Genomic DNA, 21,984 nt, shown 5'->3' on the forward strand with positions numbered 1-21,984 from the left:
GGGATCGAGTCCCGCATCGGGCTCCCTGCTCGGCAGGGAGTCTGCTTCTCCCTCTGACCCTCCCCCTCTCATGTGCTCTGTCTCATTCTCTCTCTCTCAAATAAATAAATAAAATCTTTAAAAAAAAAAAAAAGATTCTTTTAAGTCTGAAGTTTCTTACCCAGTTAGGAGTTCAAAAAAGCAATTGAATTAGCTAGAGAATGGAGTTGCACAACATTATTTACACTAACAAGGTTGCCTTTGGTGAGATAAAAGTGTTTTAAATAATTTTCTCAGTCCTATTAAAACTCTGTGTATTTTTAAATGTACGAAAATTTATTTTTAAATAAATGAGTTGGTTTATAGGGATGGGTTTCATCCTAAAAAAATAAAGTCCAAGGGTGTAAATAACAAATTATTGTTATTTTGAAGTAAAGCTAGACAAGCAGATTCTCCCCTGCATGTTCCAAATTGCAGAATCTTCAAATGGCTCAGAACTGAGGTCTTTGGGTTGAGTTCCCCACGTGGGAAAAACACATCAACTGTCTTTGAGTCTCTATCTGAAGACATTCACGGGCAGAGAAGTCTGTGTTCTCCATGGCACGAATGACTCCATGTTTGGAGTATTCACTGGTTGTGAGTCACTGGGCTAAGTGCTTTTCTAATGTTATACAATGATTCCATGAAGTAATAATATCTGGTTTAACAGATGAGGAAACAATGTCAGTGGAGAGGAAGTAACTTGCTCATGATCGTTCTGTGAATAAGTGATGGTGTCAGGTCAGTTGGCACAAGGTTGGTGTGTTCTAGACAAAATAATAAACCTCGTGACAGGTTTACTCTTGTTTGCATGATTTTTCTTCACATAGTCTAAAATAACCAGTAGAGGCTTTTTTCCCCCCTCCCACAAATATTTCTATATTCAGTCCTGTTTCTCATATTACTCTTCATTAACCTTCTGCTTACATTTTTCAGGATGCACACACAGCAAGCAATGTGATTGTGGGAAACACAAGTAATCCTTTTCTCACTTTAGTTTGCTCTTAAAACTTGTAATATTAATTTGTAAAATTTCAAACAGTACAGAAATATATAGGGTAAATAAATACAAATCCCTCCCTATCCCCTATATTCAACTCTATGCAGGGTTTGTCGTATCCTTCCATTTATCTATTCCTTTTTTTTTTTTTATCCCTATACATATGCAGGCAGTTCTTGCTCTGAACAATTCTGATGTGCCCAGTTTCAGTTCTAACAGTTTCAATAACACCACTCCCTCAAGAACACTGTTCTAATTTCAGCTGCAGGGATTATTGACTGTAATCACCTAAGTACAAACTTCACTGTTAGCTCTTCAGTCCACAAATCACTGTGTAATAACAGACGTGTCCTCTGATCAGTGACCAATAATGTCACTTCTTCCAAAGTCTGTTGGTGACTGGTCGCTGTGTGTGATTGATTGTGCACAGACAGCAAAGTGTGTAGTTGTGGTGACTTCTTGTCAGATAAACAAAAGAGGGATTTGGCCAGAAAGACAGGAAGTCCAGCAAAGAAATGAAACATGAACACACTGGAAGTGACATTTGAGTTGAAAGTAGGTGGAGTGAGAGCTGGCCTTGGGAATGCTGTTGTTATTTGATAGACTCGATGTGTACCCAGGGACACTGATGGAGGGTGACCTTGAAGTCCATGAGGAAGTGGCTGTGATGAGAAGGCTGATGTCCCAGAAGAAGTTATGATGGAAAAAAGCTTCACATTAAGGAAACCGTGGGAGATAGAGCACAGCATTGAAAACATGGATGAAAATTTTGGAAGCTAATCCAATCTTAGAAAGGCAAAAGACGATTTGCTGTTGAGAAAAATACTTGCTATTACAAATTTTATGATGAGAAGGAAGCAGGCACTGTCCAAATACTTTTTATAAGTTTTCTTACAAAGAAAAGTTTAATTCTCAACATTCGTAATGTTTTAAACTACTGTGCGATAATATTAGCTTTATTTTTTCATTTTCTCATACTTACATAATTCAGTGGGAGGCCTTTACTCTCTTATTTACCTTGTTTCAGCAATTACCCTTTCGGTTTATTTATTCATTCTTACCTCTCCTTTCAAGTACAATGCAAGCTCTATAGAAAGGACCTTGTCTGATGCGTTCATCACTGTACTTAGAGACGTAAGAGATGCTCGGTAAATAGCTGAATGGATGGATTTGCATTTGATTTAGTGAAGTGAGCATCTTCTCATTGCTTTCTTTTATGAGCTGTATGCTCACATTCTCTGCCTATTTTCTAACGGGGGTATGTTTCATAGGATATATGATCTGTTAACACACACACTTGAAATATATATATATAGTTCATAGGAGCTCCTCATATATGATTAATTTTATGTCCAATCTTATGTTTTGCAATACTTTTTCATTTTAACTTTTCATTTCTGTTCTCATTTGTTATACAGATGCCTAAAATTTTAAGTAGTCATACATATCGATCTTTCCCATTATTGCTTTTGGGTTTTAGGTCATACTTAGAAATGCCCTCCCCACCCCTGACACTATATTCTCTTTCATTTCTTCTGGCATTTTGTGTTCTTAATTTTTATGTTGGCATTAATTCCTTTCAAATTCTGTAAATAGTGTTAAATGGAGATCTTTTTTTTTTTTTTTTTAAAGATTTATTTGAGAGACAGAGTGAGCTGGGGGAGGGGTAGAGGGACAAGGAGAGAATCTCAAGCAGACGCCCCACTGAGTGCAGAGCCTGATGTAGGGCTCACTCTTACAACGCTGAGATTGTGACCTGAAATGAAATCAAGAGTTGGGTGCTTAACCAACTGAGCCACTCAGGTGCCCCTAGAGATCTTTTTTCTTTTCAAATGTTCCCAAAACCATTTACTGAATAGATCACCTTTCCTAAATGCAGTTTTTATACTTATGATTTTAATTACTGTAATTATGATTGCATGATTTTATTTGCTTGCAGTTTTTTTTTAAGTACTACACTCATTTCCCCAAAAGTTCAAATACTAAATCGTGACTTACAGATTTGTAAGCAGTAGAATTATGTCTATTTAAAACAGAAAGCATATTAAAAACAGAAACATGACTTTAGAGAGAAAATATTTAATCTATTTCATGAAAAAGTGCAAAGTTTTAGAAAAGAGGCATTAGGCATTAGTGTACATTATAAATACATTCTTTTATAATCACATGTATTACACTTCTTTTGAGTTGGTAATGAAGGCTGGTGCACACATTCATTCTATATGATCTTCTGTTAACATATGCACTTGAAAAAGTCACTGAAAATAGTCTTGAAATATATGCAGAAATAGTGTGGTAAAAATATATTAATCTGTCTACATGAAACACTTAAATATGCATACCACATTAAATTTTAGAATTAGAGCATGAATGGAAATACCAGTATATGAAATTATAAATTGGATTTCATTGCATTTTTTATCTTTGGAGGAACAAATAAATGTAATCAAACCTTTGGAATGACAGATACGAAGTCAGCACAGCAGACCAACTCTATTCTCAAAACCACAACTTTATCCACACAAAAGATGGGAGAGTCTGAGTCTCTAAATTTGACAAATTTATGAAATGTTACAATTTGGGAGTGTATTATACATATAGATCTCAAGCACACAGCAAACTGATTTGTTATACTAACCTAAATATTCCTAAAATATTAGGTATATTGCAAATTAGAAATTAATCTTTAAATCACATGCAGTACTGTTCTCCTCTGGAAACTGAGATATTAGGAATTCTAGAAAAAAAATTTACTGCAACAAAACCATTCTGCTCTGTTATTTGTGAAACCATAGTTCCTCACTGAAACTTCTACAGAAACTACTATTGTTTTTAAAGAAAGGGAAGTCTAAGGTGTGGAGAGGAAGTGGTAGTGTATGTCTTACAGGTAAATTTGGATGATGAATATCACAGGCATGCATGAACAATACATTTCAACCCTATACAAGCAAAAACTTGTTAGTTTTGAGCGGTGTAATGAACAGCGCAGGAAGCCCATCCTATAGATGCTCACAGCATGATTGTAATGACCACAAATTCTAACAATAGATTGTTACATGGCAGAGTCCTTCTACATTTTCAGAAAGGAACATGTCTATTTTTACCTTTCATTACCATAATTTATCAACTGTTTTGCCCTGTATACTTTAGCATATATTTCTCATGAGCATAGCACGGTAGCTAAAGAATCATAAAAAGACTGTCTAAACTGGGCGTATTTAAATCTGAAGGCTGATTTTTTTTCCTACTTCTCAGCATTATGAGGTCTCATTTCACTGTATTTCAAATCTTAGTATGTAAGCAAGTATATTAAAACCAAAGCCAATAAATTGTCCATGTCATTCATAGTCTCAAGTTTCAACATTAACAGATTTTGCTTCACTCCATATTACTGAGAAACACCAGCTCTGTCAGTTGCTACTAAAAGAGAAAGGAATTCATACCATGCCCTGACAGTCACAAAAAAGCCTCAGTTTATGTTTGTTTAGTGTTTTTTAGGACATGGTTGCTGGTACAGGCAGGGAGGCCTATTTGGAAATACCTGTGATTCTTTCCTTTTGGTTGGGGGCTCTCAACTAAACACCCCTTGGGTACTTGAGAGCGACATGCCTCGAAGAGGGACACACCGGACAGTGGAGAACTCTAGGCAAACATTCCACAGCAAGGATGTAGAGTTCTCACTTTCCAGCTCTAACCTTTGAAAATAATTAAACCAAATCAGCACACGGAAAAATGGAAGGGTTGCCATCAGAAAAGCTGCCTAGGGCGGCCTCCTGGTCCACTGTACCCAGGCCTCTGTGGTCAGACTGGCTGCTGGGAGGCCAGAAGCAGCCAGGGGAACCTGCAGGTCTGGTGGAGAAGGGCCAAGGTTTCCTGGTCACGGAACACATGCAGGCAGATCAGTAAGCCCCTACCGTGTAATACTGTTCTTTAGGTTATCCTATTGCAAGGAAATGGAGAAAACGAACTTTTAATTATTCAGGACAAAACAGTGACTTTTGGTTAGTGTGAATTCATTTAAATAAACTATGTATGTGCCCCAGGAGAAAGAGGAGGAAATCTTGGTGATTAATACTGAATTCTACTTCTGAAGTATGACACAATAGTTACTTTTTAAGTTGTACATCTCCTTATGGGTTTCAGGAATGGGATTTTATAAGAATTAATAAATTCTAATAATTTAAATTAGACTATCTAATGAAAAGATGTTTATAATCTTGCTCCTGGATGATCATGAATCACAGTAGTAAAATTTTACTTCGTTCCTTTCAGTACCTAACTCTAGAATAGGTTGACCTGGTGAAAACTTTACTGTGATAAAATCACATATATTTGAGTCACTGGGGTGGAGGTTCTCATTCCAGTGTCATTTATTTTTTTAAAGGATTTTTTTTTTTTTAAAGATATCTTTTATTTATCTATTTGACAGAGAGATAGCACAAGTAGGCAGAGTGGCAGGCAGAGGGAGAGGGAGAAGCAGGTTCTCCGCCGAGCAGGGAGCCCGATGCGGGCCTCGATCCCAGGACCCTGGGATCATGACCCGAGCCGAAGGCAGCTGCTTAACCAACTGAGCCACCCAGGTGCCCCCATTCCAGTGTCATTTATGAAGCAAGTAAGCAGAGAACTTTATGTGCTTTATGTGTGTTAAGAGGTTGGCCAAATATTATGCTTCTAGAACTCATTTTAGTTATTAATAACAGAATGTTCTTAAATATGAAGATGTTTAGGGTCTGAGACAGCCCTGTGCTAAAAATTCAGTTATCCTTTATGACAAGGTCTTATAATTACCTTTTGAAGACCAATTAAAATAGCATTGTTGGACTAACACTGAAAACCTACTTAATTCTTTAATACATGTCTGCCAAGAAAAATTCTGGATAATATCCGAATTTAAGAAAGAATGGTACATAAAATCTTTTGGGAAACAAAAGTATACAGACTGTTCCTAAGAGGGTATAATGAAAAGTCCAAAGAGCTAATAGAGTTAAATGGATTTAACTTAAATTTAAAAAACAATCATCACTAGAACTTTTTGGATTCTTTGATTACTATTTACTATATCTAGCTTTGAAAGACTGAGGTCTAAAAAACCCCTACTTTTGAGAGGCAAAGTAGTATGGTAGTTGACCAGACTCATCCAGGCCCGGCCACTTCCTAAATCTTGTATCTACTGGCCTAACTGCTTAGAACTTTTTTGTTTCAGTTTCATCATCGGGGAGAAAGGAAAAACAGTATCTCTCTCAGAAGGCTGTTGTAAGGATTAAATGAGTTGATGCATAAAAAGCACTTAGAAAAGTGCCAGGCATATAGTAAGCACTCAATAAATTCAGCTATTCGTATTACTTTATTTAAATACTTAACAGAGGCTGAAGAAAGCATTCACAGAAGTACGTCGTACTCTTTCTTAATTCTGCAGTTTGTTTTCACTCTCCGTCTAGGAATAGAGGTAGGAATTAGGAGACCTGTATTCAGATAAAAGATACGTCACTATTCACCTTTTAGTCACTCCACGCAATTGGCTGAGCAACAGTCCATGCCAGGCCCCACTCCAGCATCAGGCATTATTCTGAGAACTTGAGTTAATGTCACCCACATTTTCACATCTGTAAAATGGACGTAACATCTACTTGTCTGATTCATAGTTTACTTTGAAACTCAAATGAGGCAAAATGCATGAAGGCACTTTGAAGATTTTGTAAAGCACCATCAGTGTGTTACAGGAATGGGGTGTAGGGTGAGTATGTCTGGACCCTCTCAAAGGAAGTATATGGCTCATAGTCCTGGGTCTAAGAAAATTTTCATAAAACTGTAGGTTTGTTTCTGACTATAACATCACTTATAAAGTAGTAATATACTTTATTATAAAACTGTTTCTCTTCTTGAATCCCAGCTCCATGGAGATTATTAACATATCAAATAGTTGGCTGAGAAATATTTTCCTTTAGAAATTGCAGTTGCAAAGAAAATGTCAAGCTATGTGTTTATAGTCATAAATTATTATTAACTAAGTGAATAACTAGCAGTTCCATTAATTACTAAATACTTTACAAACACTATTGAAGCCTTACAGTGACCCCCATAAAACAGGTAGAATAGCCCCATTGTATAGGGTTAGAATCCTAGAGCCTGCAAAGCACATGCTCTCAACCACTATACCACATTACACTATAAAACCCCAGAAGAAAAAGTCATGATCATTTCTGTCTTCACCAAATCACATAATTAAGAGAACCAATAGAACAAAGGGCTCCAAACTATGTTCTTGATCCTTGGTAATAAAGATGATTTTAGAAAAGTTACATCAGTGCTTATAACTCCGTTCACTTTAGATCTTTAAAAATTGCTTCCAGTTTTCTTTTTCTGAAAACAACACATTGTTCACTGAAAAAAATACAAGTAGAATTAAAATATTCATAATTTCATCATTCAGGAGAACCACTGTTGACATAATTCCTCTCCACATATTTTTATGCAACTGTGAACTATGGAATTTATTTTTTGATCATTGTTCTTAAACATGATGCCAAATACAATGGTCAGACTGAAGTCTTTTTAATTGGCAGATATAATCTAATAGTAAATTTTGTGCAGGCAGAAAATTATTACTGATATATATTTTCAATATTTTCCTAAATTTTCCAACATGGAAAAACAAGCGGAGAGTAAGTTATTTCAGTGATATTAACTCAAAACAATACTGCCTATGAGAGAAACTTAGATGGAAATTCTTGATCTTTGTTCTCTCATCCACACATATGAATTTTTTTGGGCTGTGTTAAGATCATAGCTTTCTGCAGGCCCAATAATACTAGAACTATAGTATTAGAACAGTTAAGGAGAAACAATGTAATGTATAGTGATTAACATAACAAAAAAAAACCTTTTGTTCAGAACTCCCCCTGCCCACCCCCCCAAAAAAAAGTTAAGGAGAAAATTGTTTGGTAGTCACTGAACTTTATCAAAGTTACACTTATGGGTGATTAAACCATTAGGTTTTTCCTTGTGAATAGGTTAAATATTTGCTTGAAGCAGCATATTTAAGATAAGCAAAATTCTTTTTCAGGGATCATACTAACCCTGAGTATAAATTCAGGGAAAAAAAGTTCTACCACTTGTGAAAGGACATCACAAAGAGTGTGGAAAAAATAGTGACAAAGCAGCACAATAATTTAGGTCAAAGATTCTAGGAATGATGTCAAAGTGTGTGTGATGCCACATTATGGCACTTTAAGGTGACTTATACTTTTTCTAAACTATCACTGGGCATAATTTATACAAGAAGAGAAGCAAAAGTTAAAAAAAATATGGAAGTCCTTATAGAAAACAGAAGCCAGAAGGATCAAGTTTTTAAAAATAAACTTTCTAGTGCTTCCTCTTATGTAAGAGGTTTATGTTAGTCATAAGTTCTAGGAACCTATTTATACTGCTCTAGTAGGATTTACAAAAAAATCATACTAAATCCATAGAAATAATATTTTTAATGTAAAACGGTGCAGACTGGTGACTGGGTAAGAATAAGAATGTTCAATAACCTATACTTTGAAAGAAAAGTATAAGCTTAATACTAACCGAAACTGTCTAGACAAAAAGAATATTACTAGATTCTGAGAAACATATAATACAAAGCTATATGTGTGCTTGTGTATTATACTGAAAAATTAATTATCAGGTATTTCTGAATTAGGTTAAAACTGCATATACTTCTTTCCCAGGGACTGAAAATATTCTCATCATGTCCACCTGGAAATGAGAAGTATATTTCAAATGAGATTAAAACATGACTTCAGCCTATTCTCTGTAAAAGAGAGTATTAATGTTATACATCCCTTTATTACAGAATTCTTGTGTGGAAAGAAAAGGTTTATGAGGTAATTATATATAATTTTAAACAAGATTCTTTTTAACTTTACATTTATACATCTCTTTAAAAATAGCTTTAGTAGGTTACAAATTGAATCAAAGTCAGTACTACATACTTCCTTACTTCAGAGGTTTAGGTAACCTGAGTATATAAAGCTAGTATGTTCAAAACTATATTTCAAAAAGAAAAATGGGCAGATGATGGTCCTGCAGAGATCACACTTCTAATTTGCTTTTGAAGGGAAAGGCATATTATGCCATTTTGTCTATAAATATTTATTGGATAAATACAGTTTACCTGACATTTTCAAAATCCTATAAGCTGATTAAATCACAAACATATTGAATCAATTATAGTAAAACCAAGAATAGGCTTTTAAATAGTTATAAAGGGAAAGGATAAAGAAAAAACTTTATCTTCTAGTGACAATTTCTTTTTGGGTTAAAAATAACCCCAGTGTCATTAAATCCCTGTATGTTTCAGCCCTAATATTTTAAAGAGTAATAAATATATATACATATTAATAGCATGAAAGTGCTTCACACTAAAATTTTCTTTGAAGGCTTAAAAGTGATTTTTAAAAACACAATAAGTGATCATAATTTAAGTTCTGAATACGGGAATCAAAAAACCCAAACCCCAACCAATCTGCATATCTTAATGCTTCTAAGTGAAATTTAAACCTCTAAGACAACATATATACCCATTTACTCAGATTCAGCTGTCACTATTTTTTATCGTGAACAGTATCACAGACAGTAATATGTCTCAAAGTCCTTTTCTCTGTGAAAATTATAGTATCTCTGGGGACTCAAGGGAGTGAGTCTGTACATCCTTTGACACACTTTTTCTGAATAGAGTTATAAGGCATTAATAATGGTATGTTAAGATAGCAAATAATTTATAATAAAAATAGAAATTCTCTTTTAAATCACTCTCAACTGAGAGAATCACAGAAGAGAAAAAAGAACATATTTACCACCCAGATACTCTTTCAGTTTCTACTGTGATGTGAAGATCTTTTTTTTTTTTTTTTTTTGGCTTAAACAGACCTTAGGCTTTGAATGGCAGGTGTCCTGGATCTTGGGTTCTGTTTAAAGTTATTGTGAAATGTATATATTCAAATGTGCTCCTTGATACTAATAAAGGTAGAAAAAGTTCGTTAAAATATTTGGTTTCATTATCAGTATTCACTGCGAATTATGTTCATGATAATATTCTAGACTACAGTGTGGATTTAAGTTTTGTGCCAAATAGCAGCAGGGATTACAAAATCATGGTTCAAATGATGGTCAGTGATTTAGCTGGTACACAGCCAGAATGAAGGAATTTGTTTATACTAGATAAGTAAATATGGAGCATAGCTTTATTTTAAAATCTGTTGCTAGAACTGAGCAGTGGGCTCCTTGGTATCCAGAGGCAGAAATAAAGCTGCTTTTCCTAAGTTACAGTGATGATAAGGATGGAGGACAGTGGCTGTGGCGGCCAGGTGGCTAACTGGCTTGTTAAAATCCATACTTGAGCTCTACTGGAGCGATGCACCCTTGGTGTGCACTGCTTATTTGTAAAGGCTGACTGAACGAAATTCCCTTCATCATACAGGCATTGCTGTCTGCGCTACAGTAATAAAGGAACACGCTGATAGATATCACGGCTTCAAGTGATAAGCAATCTCCAGGAATCTGCAGTGAGATCGCTGGTTGACTGGAAATGCTCTCTATTTCTCCAGAGGGTATCTGTCCTTGAAGAAGCCATTCATTGCCTAGAAAATAAAAAGGTAAATTACTAAGACTGTATAAGAAGCCAAGTAGGTAATTAGACAAACCTTATGAAGACTAAACTCAATCAACAGATATTTACTGAAAGCCTCTAAGTGCCAGGCATTATGCTCTGTGTGAAGGACATAGATGGAATATAATGACCACCCATGAGAAGTTCCCAGGCTAATGATCTTGATATCAAATTATCAAAATTCTTCCTTTGAACACTGTAAATTGCAAATGTCTACTGAAACCAAATTGAATAATGCAAACATGGCTATAGATCCTTCCTTAATCCTTGAAATTAAAAATGAAACCTATTAAGTTCTATAAACAAACAAATAGGTCATTTTTATCAGATAAAGTGTTTAGGAATGCCAATGACAACTACAGAATAACCTAGGGTATACAAATTATGTACAACTCTGCAGTCACTTTCAAAGTCAAGATAATGATGAATTATTAAATATCCAAAGGTAAAAACCAAACAATACATTTTCAGAGACAAGTAACACTGCATATATTATTCAGATTGGCTCAACAATGTAAATACTAAGATTTTGTCTGCCTCATTTTAATACATAACTCTTCTTAGATTTAAATATGTAGATTATAACATAAGTGTAATAAACCATTAAAAATCTTTAAGCTTCTAGTATCAGAATTTTAAAAATGTCTTTATTCATGCAGTGCCTCCTCTCAGAAGGGACGTCTGTGTCATACTGAGGAAGGACATGTTTACACGGATATTCAGCTTAAAGGGGGGTTAGAAATCAAGAGCCAGCATCTGGAAAACACAGGACATACTTTCCTGCCATCTTAAAGAGAAGACGTGGAGCACAGTCTCATGACTTCTCAGTGACTTTGGTCATCTGTACAAAACCTACTGAGGGGTAATGAAATTCTATATCTACTTTTTGGCTTTCTTCTTTCTTTTCACCTCAGGATGAGTCAACGGACTCGGAGCACCCGCTTCTATTAGGCCTCTCCATCTCCCTTTCAGTATATTGCTTCTAGTTCTCTGTTGATTCAAAACTCAAATTTGAGAAAAATATGTCAAGTCAGAGTAAGGAGAAAGTGAAAGGTGAAAATCTAAAATTCTTTGGCCTTCTTTGCTTCTGTATTGGGGAGTATGTTTTATTTCATGTTTGGCTTTGCTAGATAACAGATTAGTGGGAGACTTATATTTTAAATCAAAACAGGAAAACAACTGTGCTATTTTAATGTCCAAATCTAGAAATAAACACAAAACCTTTTTAGATATTTTTCAGATATATCACATGTGAGATTTGTGAAGTTATAATATGCCAGTGGTGCTTTTACAACTGCCTTTTTGGAGGGGGGACTTCAAATCTTCACATGTGCTGACAACTTTAAGATTATATAGACCGGGGTGCCTGGGTGGCTCAGTCGTTAAGCGTCCGCCTTCGGCTCGGGTCATGATCCCAGGGTCCTGGGATCGAGCCCCACATCGGGCTCCCTGCTCCGGGGGAAGCCTGCTTCTCCCTCTCCCACTCCCCCTGCTTGTGTTCCCTCTCTCGCTGTGTCTCTCTCTGTCAAATAAATAAATAAAATCTTAAAAAAAAAAAATTATATAGACCAAAATTTAGTTAAAAATAGATGTTTTAAGTTCTTCGAATAATTGGCCAAGAAGAAAAACTTTCCTTTAATCATGGATGTAACAAATGTACCCTATAAAATAATTTTCAAAAACCTTAAATTATTAGGACTCTTGCCTGAAAGCTTATTTGCCCATGTACAATAAAAATGGAACCACTATTTTGGACAAGTGCTTTTTCTCTACAGACTACTTCACCTTAACACTTACCTGTATTTTGTATTCCAGTGGCTCATTATTAATCTCTGTGTTGGACCAAACAGACTCAAACATGTTAATTTGTCAATATCGCATTTTAAAAATCAATCCACTGCTCTTTCTTTAGTTACAACAGAGAGATAAAATTAACAGTGATCGCCAATCGATGCAGTCCTTGCAGACTAAGAGACACAGCACAACAGTTCAGCCGACAGTCGAGGACTGAGGACTGGCCAGGGTTTGAGTACTCTCCTGTCCACAGAACTGGCTCCGAACGTCTTCCTCCTCCTCACCTGCAGAGCTCAGCTCTCGCCCTGGTGGTGGGCGGGGGTGGTTTCAGTCACCCCAGGGCCAGCCTCCCCAACTCTGACCCAGCAGTTCCTCCTGGCTACACGACCAAGATCTCTGGGTTCTCTTGGTGTGGCTGCCCAGCGGGTAGCTGCAGGACAGCAGCGGCTGCCCTGAGAAAGTAGCAAGGTAGGAAGGCATAGAGCCTGGGACTGGGGAAGGCACAGAAGTGTGTGAGAGGGTAGGAGGGGGGAGGCGGGAGGAAATGGAAGACTGAGAACATGCGAAAGAGCGTGGGAGACCAGGACAGAGGAAGGTCATTAGAGACAAGAAGTCAGCCCTTAGTTCTGGACCGCTAATATTTTACTTCACAGTTGATTAGAGGGGCTGGAAAGCACTGCTATCAGGCAAGCGGCAGGCTGATTCCTTCTTATACTTTAATCAAGAGCACACAGCACTTCAAATACACATTCAAATCTTTACACAATTTACAGTCGCTGAATACTTTACTTGAGAATAGACTCGAACAGGAAGTGCTCTTAGCTTAAATGACTACAAATTAGTAAGGACAAAGGCTCTGCCTGCATTCTGATCACAGTGATTCATTTGTATTCAATTACATATCCTCCAACAACGTTTTGTTCTTCTACTTGGATGGCATGCTTTTAAGATACTGTTTTGGCATCCATTTTCTTATAGCAAGCAAGTAATGGGGCTCAGGTTCTACCTCTGGCATCTCTAAAGAAGAAAATGCAGCTTCAGGCTTAAGTGGTAAATCAAGTCCTTTTGAAATAAAATGAACAGCAACTGAAAGTTCTAAAGCACTTGATAGATGCAGATCTGGAAAAGTAAAAGATAGTAGTAAAACCACCAAAAAACTGAATTGGAAAAAGCCTAAATCAAGTTACTTCAGTTAAGAGAGTACGTTTAAAAAATAAACAAAAAAAGGGGAAAATCAATTTCCTTCTTTAGAATGGACTCTGAGATTTAGAGCACTGTATTACTGGAAGGTAGACTGGTAAATACAATTTCATACTGGAACGTTTGCAAGATTATTCTCGTACCTTCAGCTGTTAGAAACCAACAACTGGGTACCCCTTCGGTCAGCTCTGCTCCTGATGGGAGGTCTAATCTTAGTCTGAACTGGAGAGTCTGGCCTGGTGATGCAGCCACTGGAGAAAGTCTAATGTTTGGAGCAGATTTAGGCAGTTTGGGCAATGTCCTCTGTTTCTCGACCAGGAATGGGCCATCTACCACAGCATTGTCAGGTCTGAAGACTGGGAGCTAGGAAGTAAGAAAATCTGTTAATTAAAACACAAGTACTTCATAGTAATTGTAAAGAGCTTATTTTTGAACCTCAGTAGAAAAATGAGGTTCTATGTCGATAAAACTTAATTGCCATTCTAGTCTGAGTTAGGAATGTGCTTACTTAGACGTCCTTATAATTATTTTATAGGTTCAGAAACATATTTCATCCTGGCAAAAAGATTACCAATACAAATGAAACAGAACTAAGTTCATTATCCAGGATGTTTATAGATGGTAGGAAATTAAAGTAAAACTTAATTTAAATGTAGGGGGTATAATTCCACTTACAATTTTCACTGCCAACTATAAGATGATCTGTCAAGAGAAATGACAGTTATGATGGCAGTCAGTATTTTTATTTTAAAATATATCTTGGGGGTGCCTGGGTGGCTCGGTTGGTTAAGCATCTGCCTTCGGCTCAGGTCATGATCCCGCAGTCCTGGGATCCAGCCCCATGTCGGGCTCCCTGCTGAGCAGGAAGCCTGCTTCTCCCTCTGCCTGCCGCTCCCCCTGTTTGTGCTCTCCCTCTCTCTCTTTCTCTCTCTCTCGCAAATAAATAAAATCTTTAAAAAAAAATTATGTATCTTGGGAATTCCTAGAATTTTAGGAAAAAAGCTCTTGCTTTTTTTTTTTCCCAGCCAAATGTGATAATATCAAGAGGTAGCTTGAACATTTTTGGAAACTATATCCTTATCTTTAAAAATTGATTAGAACTCATTTAAGTTTCTTCCAATCTTATTTTCAATGTGTTGAGAAATGTGGCTCCTAGAGTTTCCTTTGGGAGGTTACCTGGTAAGAGATTAATGTGTTATCTTTGTTTCCCATGGTGAATCCAAGAATCCTTAAAAAAAACAAAACACCTGGACAACCCAACCCATGTAGTATGTATGCACAATGTGTGTATGTCTATACACATACTTTTTTTTTTTTGACATTTAAACACAGATGAAAGTTCAAATTCTCTCCAACTTCCAGTATCTTAAACACTCTCGTCACAAATGGAATTTTTAACAAGAACAGGGCATTCTGGAAGGAGCATTCACTACTCTACCTACATGTTTTATGTCCAACACTGGAGATGATTTAACCAAAAGCGCCTCTTTCTGTGCTGTGAGGACTTTAGTATCATTCTTAAAATAATACTCTTACACTTTGATTGCTTACCACAGAAATTGTTTTTGTTTCTAAATCCATCACTTTAATCTGATGATTATTGGTGTCTGCTACATATAACTGGCCATTCTCCCCAATACACAAGCCTCCTGGTTCATTAAAAGTTGACTCGGTAAAGCTGGAAGTGATAATGTTACTTGCGTCTCCGGTTCCTGCTAATGTTGAACAGTTTTTTGTTTTTGGATCCACAACTTTAATCTAAAAAGAAAGAATAATGCAGTATATAGCTGAAGGTCAAGCTCTTGTTCATAGTATAGGAAAGTGTAGTGAAAAGCAAACCAGAGAACTTGACTGCCATTAGCATTCTTACTAAATCTCAGAAAAAGAATAGGCATTTCCAGCGCACCTGAGTGGCTCAGTCAGTTAAGGGTCTGACTCTTGATTTCGGATCAGGTAGTGACCTCAGGGCTGTGAGATCAGGCTCTGTGCCCAGCATCAGTCTCCGTGCCCAGCTTGGGATTTTCTGCCTCTCCCTCTCCCTTTGTTCCTCCCCCCACTCATGAGGGTGCTCTCTCTAATAAATAAATCTTAAAAAAAAAAAAATATGCATTTCCATATTTTCTTGAAAAGCCAAACATTCAAATTACAGTCTCAGGGGAGACACTCCATTCTGAGAGCTAAAAATTACATAAAACACCCAATTACATCTTATCTTCCAGCAGCAATCTTTGATGAAATTATTTCTGGAATCAAAAAAAAATTTTTAAATGTTATTCTTTTTCCTCACAATGAGACCCAGTTGAACTTTCTTCTTTTTCACAAGCATCTAACACTGGCTGAGAATTGGCCGCTTCTGTTAAACCTAATGATTTCCAATTGTGCCTCAATTATGTTAATTTATGGTGTCATCACAAGGTATTAACATTTTCCACTAGTTTTTATAGAAAAGAAAAATGCAATAAAAATGGCAACAATTGAATAATCCGTGCAATAGAGACAAAAATGGAAATGCTGCTGAAAATGGAATTATTTGCTAGCAGGCACTGCAACCATGCAACAGCTCGAAAACGTTCCTTTGTTAGTTGACATATTAATTTCCTCGACACCTGCCGCCTTATTTACCCTGTTACTAGGCAGCTTTGATGGATCGCAATTCATGATTTTTTGCTGTAGTCACGGGGAACTGATTTAGTCCCTTCTCCAGCTCCGAGTGCCATCATATCCTCTTTGCAAAGAAAGGACTAAGAAAAGAACAGCAAAGGCCTGTACACAGTTGTCAAAGACTGTTACTCCTCTCTATTTTAAAGTGGCAGTTGGAGGAGGCTCACAGAGCTTTCAGCTTTTTACATGCCACAGATGAAAAGCAGGATAATCTAGAATTCTGTTAAGACTCACCTTGTGATTATAAGAGTCTGCCACATAAAGTAGATTCCTTTTCTTGTCCCAAGTTACTCCAAGTGGGTGCTGAAGCTTGGCACTGATTCCTTCTCCATCAACATCACCAAAAGCAAATAAATTCTTTTTTTTTTTTTTAAAGAAAGAAACAGCATGTATTAAAATTCTTCCAGTGCTACAGCATAGGGTATAAAGTAAAAAGAAGACTCTATATGCTACTTAAGTTAAAGGGGAAATGGGTCTGATTTCATATAAATAGACCTGGGTATTCAATTCAGACAAGAAAACAAATGACAGAATTTTGAACCTGTGTTAATTTGTGGCACTTGGTACTTTTATGCACAGTGATCACACATCTGGTCAGGAACAGGTCAAGTCTACTAATCTGGTGCTCTTTCAACCCTCCTGCCAAGTATCTAATTTACATTTTCCTCTTTCCTCTGTAATCAACATTTGATCCTTCCATTCTTCCTGAAGCCTCGACATTTGTGTAATCAAGTAGAGTCAATTGACTTTTCTTAGATGGTTTTGTTACTTGCGTTTCTTTATATTCGCATTTCCTTTGGCCTGACTTCCACTTTAATTTATGGATAGGCCAAGAACTCGCTCTCCTGAAATTTAATAACTTCACAATTCGAAACATGCAAGCGGGGTTAAGGGTCTGGGCATAGCATGCAAAAGCGATCTTCACGCATTACCATGGGATCTCTTTCTCCTCCCACGAGGTGTTTCACTGCTCCGTCTTTCAGCGAGACAGTTCTCACCGTGCTGCTCTCACTGTCTGCGACAAACAGGCAGCTCCAGGGATCTTCGGGGGCCAGAGAGAGACCTGAAGGCTGGGCAAAGCCTGCCTTGTGAGGATATGCATTATTTCGGTTCTCTTCATTTCCGCTTCCAGCAAACCGAAGGCAGGTTCCTTTTTTCAGCTCACTAAAAAAACCCAAGTTCATAGGTGGAATCGACATCGTTATGTTGTGTCCAATTTAGTCATCAAATGAATGTAAGTAATGAAATCGGTGGTGATAAACACTGTTAAAAAACAGACCCATGATCTTCGCCTCAAGTATGCAAGTAAGCTTTACTTTCCCTGTAGTGCTTCTAAATCATTAACTTACTCACTGTGCAGGGACCTTTACTTTTTTTTTTTCTGACATACAAAATTGAAACTATTCTCAATGATCATATTATTGACTGGACAGTTGTGTGTGGTTTTTTTTTTTTTTCCTACAAATGGCCAGAGATAGGTACATCTGGATCCCAGCTTAACTTTTTTTTTTTATAAGTTTTTTTTTTTATTTATTTGCGAGAGAGAGAATGAGAGACAGAGAGCATGAGAGGGAGGAGGGTCAGAGGGAGAAGCAGACTCCCTGCTGGGCAGGGAGCCCGACGCGGAACTCGATCCCGGGACTCCAGGATCACGACCTGAGCCGAAGGCAGTCGCTCAACCAACTGAGCCACCCAGGCGCCCCCAGCTTAACTTCTTACAGGACAATTATGCTGCTTTAATCAACTGTAAAATCAATTTCTTATATACAATAGAGAAATTTCTATTTAAAAGACTTTGCAATGATTCTTTTTGTAATGGAAAGCTTTACACTTTGACTTCTAGGTTTATGCTGGAGGAACTGGAAGGAAGACACGGTGGTATGCTGCGTCGAGGGAGGGGAAGAAGCTGACTCAGGATGCAAAGTAATGAGACGACATGTACATCATCTCCAGATATGGCCCAGCAGGCAGAAGTCTAAGATGACCACCAATCACTTATTCACTGATATGTTCCCAATGGGGGATAGAGGCAAAGGGATACAGAATGTATAAAATACAGCCACTTATTCAAGAAACTTAAAGAAAAATGTAGTCAGAGAAATACATGTGATAACTACTATGCCAAACAAATAAATTAAAAAGTAATTAATATGAATCTTAATTTCAAATAGGAGTTTCCTTAATTAAATAAAAGAAAGAGTGGGGAGAAAAGGACCTTCTAAAACATTAGCAATCTTTACCACTGGAAGATCAGTAAAAAAGATCAAGCATCCTTAAAATTATGATACAGGTCCATGTGATCCGACTGGACATTTTCCTATTATGAACGAGAGTGAGAAACTCTACTTATTTGGAAATTTAGCCCACTCTTGACCATATGGGTCGAAAACAGCCATCTAGAACAGTGCATTCTGGCCATCTCTGTTACTTCTACTGTTTATAATTATGCCTCGCGTTAATGTTTCTGGTCACCACACTGTTCAGGCTACTATCTTCTCTTGCCTGGAGATGACCACAGTCCCCTCACTGCTATCTCTGTGTCTAGTTTTCTCCCAGTCCAAATGCTGCCAGTGTTCTTTCAAAAACACAGATCAAATCATGTCACTAGCCAGCTCAAAACTTTCCATAAAGGCATGCAGAATAATGTTCACATTTCTTCAAAGGACACAGAAGGCGCTTCACAATCTGGCTTTTACTCACATCACTGGTGTCATTTCTTGCCTGGAAAACCTCCACTCTCCCTAACTCCTGCTCCTCTATCAGGTTTTAATTTAGCAGCTTCTTCCAGGAAGCCTTCCTTGATACCTCATATTTTATTGATATTGGGTATTCCTCTTATTTATGTAAGGGACAATTTTACTTTAAGGGACAGTCTAGTAGGAGGAAATAGTTATGGAAACCAGTAAATGCAACCAGAAACAGGGTCAGGGGAGAGAAGAAAAAAGAGGGACGGAGGGAGGAGGAGGGGAAGAGAGAAGGAACTTTTCAGTGCAGTAATGTAACTACACAGGGAGTGTAGTGAGGTCACAGAGAAGAGTATGGTCAGTTCTACCTGGAGTGTGAGGGAGAAGAGATAAGGCTCTACAGAAAGGATATAAGAAACTGCAGAGACACTACTTTTTCATATTTATATCCCCAACAGTGGTAGCGAAACTCCTACATTTACTGTATAAGCCAGGCACCAGGCTGAACTCTTCATACCTATTATTAATTTTCAAAACAAGCCTATGAAGTTAAGATATAAAGAGACCGAAGCACAGAAAGTTAAATTGGCTCTCCTAAGCTCCCAGACATAGTAAGGGGCAGAGCCAGGATTCGATCTCAGGCAGGACTACAAAACCTGAGCCATCAAGCACTCTGCCACACAGTACTCAAACGTTTGTAATCCTGAGCAGGGATGTGTGAACTGCATGTTACGAGAGCGGCCACCAAACATTTCCAGTTCTCTCTCTGGAGGCTCGAGAGGACTGATCTTCCCATGTTCCCGGAAGTTAGCAATGGTGGTCACGAGACTTACTTGGGCTGATGAAATTTAAGTGATGTGTGTCACTTCTGAGTAGAAGCTTTAAGAGCCACTGAGCGACTCACCACCTCTCTCTCTGCCAGGATGACTGGCAAAGCTCCAGATGAAGCAGGTGGCTGCTTCATCAGCCTGGTCAACAGCCTGGCAGAGGAGCGCTCCCCAGTGAACCTATGTGAGTGGGCAAGAAACAACCTCGTCTTACGCTCCTGAGAATCCGGTTGTTTGTTACGGTGCTGTAGCCCAGCACATCCCAACCAGCACAGAGGCGTTGCAAGAACAGAGACTTGAGGAGAGGGAATTCTGTGAACTCATAGTTTACCCAAAGAGAGATACTGTCACTTACTTTTTCTTTGGTAGCCTGCCACAGTCCAGCAGCAGTGCCCATATCTGATGAGTCCCCGCCATGGCTATCCACAGAATGTCATCTGTTTGGACCTCTGAACCTTTATAAAAATAAGCAGTAATTAATATATACGTGTCTTGTTAATACAAACACTCCATGTGTTTCAGAAATTTAAAGATGACAGCAGCATGTTTATAAATCATCTGAAGAAGAAAAAAGTATTTACAGTTTTAAGTTGCTTTTGATATTTTTCCATTTTCCTTGTGAAAGGTTTATTTCTTTAGATTTATAAATTTACCTGTAAATTCACAGAAATCCAAAGTATTCTTAATAGCAGGATGTCCCTCTGCATCTCTGGGCACAACGCTTTTAAATATTTGATTTCTTATTTGATAAAATGAGTTGACATATACTCTCCAAAGAAACTCTGCCAAATACCTAGCACTAACCACTGAAATCATATGCTTTAATAACAGGTTCTTTGAACAATTTCTCATGAAAAAACTATCTTTTAATAGTGTAAGAAATAGGTATTTCCACTGGGGCGCCTAGCTGGCTCAGTCGGTAGAGCATGTGACTCTTGGTCTCGGGGTCATGAGTTTGAGACCCACGTTGGGCATGGAGCCTACTTAAAAGTAAAATAAAGTATTTTTAAAAAATGTATTTTCACCACAGGATTAGCTAGACTTAGATACACATCACAGTTGCTATTTAAAAATCCATTGTATTAATTGGCTATGAGGCTTTTTCCAAAAAATATAGTTGATATGCAAAAAAGCTATGACAACAATATATTACAATATAGACTACAATATATTATAATTGTTTACTAAAACTTGTAATTTTCTACTTTCTTAGACTGATGTTACAACTTACTACAATATGACAAGGCTCTCTTTCTCAAATTAATTCTACTGTTAAAATACTTAATTTAGGGGTGCCTGGCTGGCTCAGTCAGTGGAGGATGTGACTCTTGATCTCAGTCGTGAGTTCGAGCCCCACACTGGGTGTGGGGCCTAAAAAATATATCTATCTTAAACTGTATCCTGAGGTGACTTTTATATGTAGTTGAGAATTTTTAACTAAAATAATTTGGTCAGATATTCCTTATGCTAAAAGAAGTATCTTGGTGAGGCCATTTTATTTGTATTTTCTTTAACTTCAAGGAGTGTGTGTCCAGAAGGAACCTGTTTTCCTTCACTTGTATTACCTTCAAGTGTCTTTCAATTTAATGACAACAAAAATAATATTGATGGTTCTCAATAAATTATGGTGGCTATGTGCCAAGCACTTTATAGAGATTATCACTTACATTTTCTCAAATGCCCCAAGGGACAGGTAGTGTTATTTGGCCCTTTTTACAGATGAAGGAACTGAGGCCTTAGAGAGGGGAGGTAATTTGCCAGGATCCCAGTGCTAGTAAATGAACTGGAATCTGACACGAGGCAGTCCGACAGAAAAATCTATATCACATGTTGCCTCTTTTTCTGTGTTCTTAATTGCTATCCTATGAAATCTAAAGGAAAGCATTTCAATTTAATTTTTTATAGTCAAATATTTTTATGAACAAAAATTACATTAAAAGTGACAAGGGCATCCATTTGTTCTGGGGACTCAGTCTCTGCTTAATCACCTTTAGAGTAGATCAAAAGCTTTTCATAATTATTTTATTTTGCTTCTGCCATGTGAGGACAAAGTACAAAGGTGACCATCCATAAGCCAGAAGAGAGCTCTCACCGGAACCCAATCATGCTGGCACCTTGAACTTGGACTTCTAGCCTTCAGAACTGTGA

At 37.3% G+C, this 21,984-nt stretch overlaps 1 protein-coding gene and 1 long non-coding RNA gene across 4 annotated transcripts in view; one reads left to right on the forward strand and one right to left on the reverse strand.

Annotated features, from left to right (window-relative positions):
- LOC115938655 (uncharacterized) overlaps positions 1–18,486 on the forward strand; it is a 116,050-nt gene extending 97,564 nt beyond the window's left edge. For both annotated transcript variants that reach the window (XR_014146189.1, XR_014146190.1), the window contains one exon: positions 18,169–18,486. This is a non-coding gene — a long non-coding RNA (uncharacterized LOC115938655). The remainder of the gene's footprint in view (positions 1–18,168) is intronic.
- NHLRC2 (NHL repeat containing 2) overlaps positions 3,082–21,984 on the reverse strand; it is a 59,769-nt gene continuing 40,866 nt past the window's right edge. The window contains exons 6-12 of one of the 2 annotated variants that reach the window (XR_014146188.1): positions 20,192–20,291; positions 17,258–17,489; positions 16,560–16,682; positions 15,216–15,422; positions 13,808–14,027; positions 6,380–10,641; positions 3,082–4,958 (exon numbers count right to left, since the gene is read on the reverse strand). Coding sequence is in view for 1 of the 2 variants with exons in the window: in XM_081823477.1 (XP_081679603.1) it covers positions 10,385–10,641; positions 13,808–14,027; positions 15,216–15,422; positions 16,560–16,682; positions 17,258–17,489; positions 20,192–20,291 (1,139 nt within the window). In the remaining variant the exon portion in view is untranslated. Of the gene's footprint in view, positions 10,642–13,807; positions 14,028–15,215; positions 15,423–16,559; positions 16,683–17,257; positions 17,490–20,191; positions 20,292–21,984 lie in introns of both variants that reach the window. The other variant, XM_081823477.1, reaches the window with a different exon arrangement.

The sequence above is a fragment of the Leptonychotes weddellii genome, chromosome 6 (assembly GCF_054177405.1).
Source record: "Leptonychotes weddellii isolate Sample4059 chromosome 6, ASM5417740v2, whole genome shotgun sequence".
NCBI lineage: Eukaryota > Metazoa > Chordata > Mammalia > Carnivora > Phocidae > Leptonychotes > Leptonychotes weddellii.